The 7,029-nt window shown below is 37.2% G+C and overlaps 1 protein-coding gene across 1 annotated transcript; it reads left to right on the top strand.

Annotated features, from left to right (window-relative positions):
• The first annotated feature begins 2,815 nt into the window (after positions 1-2,815).
• On the top strand, positions 2,816-4,661 carry LOC149072545 (uncharacterized). Its single transcript, XM_089247187.1, has 2 exons — positions 2,816-3,144; positions 4,357-4,661. The coding sequence occupies exons 1-2, from the start codon at positions 3,051-3,053 to the stop codon at positions 4,617-4,619; spliced, it is 357 nt and encodes a 118-aa protein (XP_089103313.1). The 5' UTR covers positions 2,816-3,050; the 3' UTR covers positions 4,620-4,661.
• Positions 4,662-7,029: the final 2,368 nt, after the last annotated feature.

Here is a 7,029-nt window from a genome sequence, read left to right as displayed (position 1 = left end):
CAATTTATTCAGATCTAGTCATGCCGTAAATCTGAGTATATCCTCCCAGGATTCCCCCAGATCTCATGAATCCCGAAATCCCCTGGGCGGGGTCATGAAAATGACTATATACAAAAAATATATTCAGAACAGTATATGCATCTTTATTTATTCCAGGGTTGGACAAACCCCAAGTGCCAGGTCACCATGGTGACTGGAAAATCTGTATTCGCGCCTAAAATTTTGTATATGTGATTGCTAAATCAGAATCTAGTGATGGCTCAAAATTTTCCGATTTCATAATTGTCTTCCAACATGGAAAGGAGCAGAGCCACAACTAGAGAAAGCAGGTAGATCTGGTGCTCCGGACGCTGGACCAGAATGTGAGTCGAATTCACCCTTTAACTGCTTATTCTACATGCAAGGGACGCCAAAATTCCGAATTGCCCCAGGTGACAAAGTATCTAGTTGCGGCCCTGGGAAGGGGTCATCAATTCCCAGAAAGGTTGAAAAAAGATTATTTAAGATACTTCTCTCGTGAAAAAACCATGCTTGGCTCTTACAAAATTTGGCTGGTGCCTAGATTTTTTAATGATTTTTATCGAGCCCTGTATTTATTTATATTTTATGATACAGTGTATATTTCCCCCAAAATCAAATTACATGTCACTTATTTAAGATTTATTTTGCTCTCATATATTGAGTCATATATCAGGTTTTAAATTAGAAAAATAATAATTTTTTTAGTTGCACAAATTTCTTATTAAAAACTCGATTCAAATATTGTCACTTTTACAAGTATGCAAGCCAAATGGAGTTTAAATTTTTCTTAAATAAATTTTAAATATGATTGAAAAAAATAAAACATGGTAAGTTTTATTAATTTATTGATATGTCTAACAGAAAAAAAAGTATTTTATACTACGCTTTATTGATTATAAGTATTAGAGGGCTGCAAAATCTAGATTGTTTTTGAAGATTCTGAATAAATTATCATTAAAGAAAATGTTTAAAATGCATGAATTTATCAAAAATGTGTAGCTATATTTAATATTGCTTACTTTTTCTGTCAGGAAACTGTGCGGAATCACGAGGAACTTTTCCGTTTTCTTGTAATACAACATGTTTTACTAACAGAAGGTTATAATGTACGTGCACAACCGAATGTGGTCCACACAAACCATAAAATACTGTGGAACTGTCTATCTCAACATTTGTGGGGGTTTTTTTTTCAGGGGAAAAACAAGGAGTTTACTTCAAGTGGCTCCAAACACAGCTATTCTTATTTTGCAGAATCACAAACCTCGTCTAGATTTTTCTTCACCACTGTAATTTCTTTATATTCCAATTAGGATCATCTATGTCGGCGTCCTTCACGGATGGCCATCCATTAAGCACAAAAGCTTTTAAAGCCTTGACCGGCGGCGTCAAGAAGAATGTAGTTTTCAGGATCAGAAGGGGGGTCCCCATATGGACGGATGCCTCCAGGTGACATATTCCCCACATAAGCGACACGCTATACACTCCCCGTCCTTCTAATTAGGAAATGGTGATTGTATTCAGTAAACCTGCATTGAAGCAGACGAAACTGAACCCTATTGAAATGCTCTTTGTCAGCTGCAGAAAGTGCGGCCCCTTTATCATGGAAAAAAAAAAAAAATACATGGAATAAAAAGTCCGCCAAAGCTCCCAGGCTAGAAGCCCTTCTCCAGTATGTGGGAGTCCATGGCCGTGCTTATAGCTCGCTGAGTGCCCCCCCCCCCCCGGGAAACACGCCACTAGATGCCACAGACGGGCTGTAACTAGGAGTGAAGATCATTTTATTGTCGGGAAAGGGGGGGGGGGAAGCATCGAAATGCCTCCTTGAGATCGACTGTGATGCCGCAAGATATTTAAAATTTCTAACAGTGCTGCGAACGTAAACAGGGCATGTAAAACCCCCTCTTTGCGGTCACCGGCTGGACAAATAGAAATTCGTCCGTAAAAAAGAATTGATCGGGAAAGGAGGAACCCTATTAAAACCTTGAGAATAATTCTTCATTTTGAAATAAACACAATTTTTCGAATAACATAAGTAAGAAATACTACATCCTTTTTGGAAAACTTCCCCAATTTAATTTGCAATGGAACATAGAAAAAATTACAGTATTTTCCGATAAATAGAGGTCGCATCCTGTAAAATGGCCGGAAAAAAGTGTTTGTGGAAAAATCGCCACTTTTTTTTTTACATGTCACAGCTTCGTGTAAGGCCGAAACTCACTGTACTGACGTGATTATTCCGAGTCTAGGTGTGGAAAACGTATCCATGCGATTTTTTTTGGGGGGAGAGGGGAAGATTGAGCCAGCTCTCCGAAATTAATAAGAGGGGGGGGGGGGAGTCTCGATCCCATTGGCTTAAAACAAGTTACGACAGGTAATATAAGTTACGACTTAATGCACTTAACACACGACTTAATACAAGTTACGCTTACGACAGGTCCAAGCACTTCACCCCCGTATATAGGGGACGGCCAGCAACTTTCAGCGCTCTCTCCCCACCCAATGTTAATTTCTTCATGTCAGCGCCTCTGTTGTGAAGAACTTGTTAATAAGCTTAATCATTGTTCACTTTACCTCCTCCCACTTTTTTTCTTTTTTGTGTTGTATCATGTCCCCATCCCCAACGGAGCGTTTAGAGAGCAAAGTGAGCATTGCGAGGTTGCTTTAAAATTGGCGTCTAAAATTGGCGAAAAGGCGTAGAACTGAAGGTTGGCGAAGAAAATCGCGTTCTGCTTTTTTTCGTTCAGCCATTTTTTTTTGTCTAGTGTTTGTCGTTGTTTTCTTGCTTGTTTCTGCTATTTATTTTTCTGTTGCCGTCTTTGTTATGTCATCCGATCATGGAAATAAACGGCCCTTATCAGGACCAAATACGTCTTCTGATACGTTAGAATACGGGGAATCGCTCAGAATTACGATGCAATTTGTGCGAGTCGGTGTTTTCCTGGGCAAATACCTTGAAAAGGCATGTGCGAACAATCCATTCAATTTCGGATACAGCCGTGGAAAAATTGAAGTGCCCCGAATGTGAAGCTATGTTCGGTCGGCACCATGTTCTCCGCAATCATCTGCATGAAAATCATGGTCTGGTGATAGAGTATGAGGAGCACGTATTTTCATCCATCCAAGGTGAGTTTATTTGTCGATGGTGTTCCTTATATATAGAGGCGTAGGCAGGGAGGTGTGCCTCTGCTCTTAGTTTAGAAATTTAATTACAATTACTGACACTAAACCATTTGAAAATTTTGGATATTATGATTAACGACTAGGTGATTTCTCTGTTACACTCCCAAAAGGTTAAAACTTGTAATTGTCCCAAGGACCCACATTCCCTTCATTATTTGCATCCATCTCGATAACTAGAGAAATATTGAATTTATGTAAACAGCTATTTACTCTGCCGTGTCTGATTTAAATGCCATCCTCATTTCCAAAGGCAACTCTTGGACTGTGTAGACTCTTGCACAGTGCATAGCCCTAAGGCTGGAGTTGTAGTAGAGCGAAGAGATAAGCAGGTGATTTGGAAGGAGAAAATGCATTAGGGCAGAGGAAGAGGTGCCCACACATAGTAAACACAGTGGGGAAGAGCAAAAATTACCGGAGTGTTCTGAAATGTAAGGAGGTGATGATACCTCTGCAGAAGAGGGAGGGAGAAACAAACCAAACAGTAGATAGAGAAAAACCTTACCTCACGAGGGAAACAAGTATTATTTTTACTTCCAATCCTTGTTGAGTGGGCTCTTTGTCTCTCTGCTCGAGTATGTGAGGTGTACAACAAAACAATTGTTTTTGATGCTCTTCTCTAGCTCTTACCGTTTTGCTGCAGTATGTGTTCGGTCTACGAGGGGATGTCAAATCCCAGTCCAGTTGAAGGAGTTCAAAGTTTTTTGGTGAGAAGAAGTGCCAAAAATATTAGTCCCACACAGGTTGATTTTTCTCTGGAACCGCTCAGCTCATTTCAATCATCTAAACAACCAGCTATCTCTACCCTGTTGCTCCCCAAAACACCTAAATGTCAATGCTTATGTCTGATTTCACTGTTTGCAGGCGTTTGATAAGCATTTAAATTAAACATCTTTGAAAATTGTATCCAAGGATTATAATTATGTTAATTTCAGGTATGTTTGTCAAAATTGCCTTGAAGGTGCTCTTCATTTGATGGTGGGCATAAATAGTGCTCACTGCTCAGGAAGGTTTAAGACCCTTAATCTAAATACTCCAACTCAAAGTTGTTTTTTCATTGGTAATTTTTGTCAAGGTTATCAATCTAGTATTTAAAAGTGACAGGTATGAAGTTATTTATAATTTTGAAACTGATGGGTTTTTTTTGTTTTGTTGCAGATTTTGATTTGTGGAAAGTGGAAATGGAGAAGCAGTCGAAATGTTTCTGTCGAAGGCACCATCAGTATAGCATAAAAGGAGGAATGCGGAAGACCTTTGTCTGTCATAGGTCGGGAAATTTCATTAGCAAATCCACTGGCCAGAGATGTTGTAAAAGTCAAGGTAGCAGAAAGATTGATGCCTGGTGTCCTGCAGAAATAATACTTCTAGTGAGCTCTGAAAAGGTTCAAGTACAGCATTGGAAAAGTCACTGGAGATACTAATGATTTAGAAGATCCAAATCTTACTAAAGCAGAGAGGCAAGAAGTTGCAAGTGAGTTCATATTCATTTTTTCTTTCATGTATTTTTATTTCATTTGCCCTCTCCTTGTATCCGCCTATGAAGGGAAGTTTGACATTTGAACAATCAAAGGACCAAGCCAATCATTTTGATCTCGCTTCATTTTCATTATGAACCAGATTGTTTAGAATGTTGAAATTATACAACTTTTTCTAAAACTACTACTAGACCTACATGCATATCATACATATTCCTCAGAATTTCTAACAAATCTGTACATGTCAGAATGTTATGTGTGTGTTTCATATTTTCCATAAAAATACTGAAACATTATGGTGTTCATCTTTATACAGTTTAAAAAATAAAATCAAGATATTCTTAGTTCTATTCAAAGGAACCATGGCCAGTCAATTCGACCAGAACATTATAAACACTTTCATTGCTTGCACAGCTAATATTTTGTTGAATCATGAAATTTTGGACTACAAAAATTTTGTCGATCAAATTGTCACTGATATAGATGTTCAAGCTTTGGCTAGTTTTTTTTATAAATCACTCTAAAATATTTTCATTGAGGATAATACTGGAGGACGACTTATTTAAATAACTTGAGAAGATTATTATTTACAGGGCCATAACTGGGACTTGCGTGAGGAAGGAAGCAAACATGATTTTGCTGTCCCCCACCATTGTAAAATTTTATTTTATTCCAGTGCTTAGTTGCCCTTGGTCCCTCGATGCTCTGAAAGTAGGTGACCAATCACAGATAAGCACACGATATAGTCTTTGGCGCGATTGTTGATTGGCACTATTGGCGATTAACTTATTATTTATTATTGCCTTTTTTCGTTATTGAAGTTGGCAACAGCACTGATTATATTTTCATCCACGTTTTTATTTTCTGTAATCCGGTGGTTGTACCGCTGATTATATTTTTAATTTTTTAATACTTCAATTTTTTTCATATTTTTCGTAGTTTTCAGTTTTTTTCGTCATGTCAACCTTCGAAGAAAAGACTCTGTCCTTTTCAGGGCCATCCACTTACGATTCGCGTTCACTGGCTCAGAAATAACGAATTATGTTGTTTATAAATTGCCACAGGAGTTCAATTCAGACTATCCAGACTTTAAAGGTGATTTCATCCTAGGCTACATGAATGAAGCTCAAGAGGAGACATAAAATATATGGTGAAGAGGTAATTTTTATTGATTCTACACGGCACAAACAAATACATCATTAGATACAAGATTAAAATGCATGCCAATAAACACAATGCAGCTATTATAATTTATGCACCATATTCAGATTCTTATCGACATGAATTTTTCTTTCACAGGGTCATCCCGAGACACTATCTTAAGGAGAAGGCAATACACATCCTGGCAGCATGTGTAAAGACCAGGAGGAAAAAGATGAAAGAAGACCCACCAGGATGAAGCAGCTGCCAAGACCCAATCCAAGGATAGAGAATATATTAACACAACTAAGCCGAAGAAGTAAGTCAAGATTGAAATGCATGCCAATAATACCTTTAATTTGTACCCTTCGTGCGAATCGGTGATTTTATGTGTTATTTTTCCATTGAATTAACATGCAGATATGTAAGTTTTGAGCCTTAATAGAATTCGGTATTCTAAACAATTTTTTTCATCTCACCCTCATGTATGTGCCAGAAAAGGATTAAAAAGTCTAAACAGGTGATAGTTTTGTCTCCTCCCAACCTGTTCATCAATAGCCAGTGGGGTTGACAAATGTTTGCCGTAGCGGTAAAAATCATGGGGAGAAAGAAAAACTCAGCAAAAATAGTTTTTATAGTGGCGAAATTAAAATGCAGTCAAATCCTGTTTTAGCAAACTCCATGAGACTGGAGAACAGGGTTGGTGAAAAAAACTTTTTCTTGGTTTAAACCAGGTTTTTTCAAACTTCTAATAATTAATTAAAATAAAATGTTTATTAATGTAACTAACACTATTCCCATATTAATCTACAAATATTTCTTACATTGTAACAAAAATCCACTTCTGAAGTTTAGTTATTTTTTTGCTTAACTCAATAAATTACTTTGTTTGACAATTCTTAATGTTATTAACCATATAATACAAATGTTTTTCCTCCAGTTACTTTCAGTATGCTTAATTAAGAAGTTATTTTGCAAAAACTGCTATAAAAATTAGGTGAATATATTGTATTTAATGAAGCTGAAATAATGCAGATTAATTAGCAGTGATTTATGATATACATGGTGATTATAACCCCCAAAGCAGAATGTTTAGTACTGTTCTGTGGCGAGATATCAGCTGACGAAATGTTCTGCGGTAAAAATCCCCATACATGTAATAGTGCATTTTTGCACTTTTTCTTAAAATTCTTCCTAATTGTTCTGCGACGTACGT

This window comes from Pholcus phalangioides, unplaced genomic scaffold, assembly GCF_987345545.1.
Source record: "Pholcus phalangioides strain wild (caught in Gottingen) unplaced genomic scaffold, Ppha-v1.0 ptg000017l_1, whole genome shotgun sequence".
NCBI lineage: Eukaryota > Metazoa > Arthropoda > Arachnida > Araneae > Pholcidae > Pholcus > Pholcus phalangioides.
This window is presented reverse-complemented; position numbering and strand designations above follow the sequence as displayed.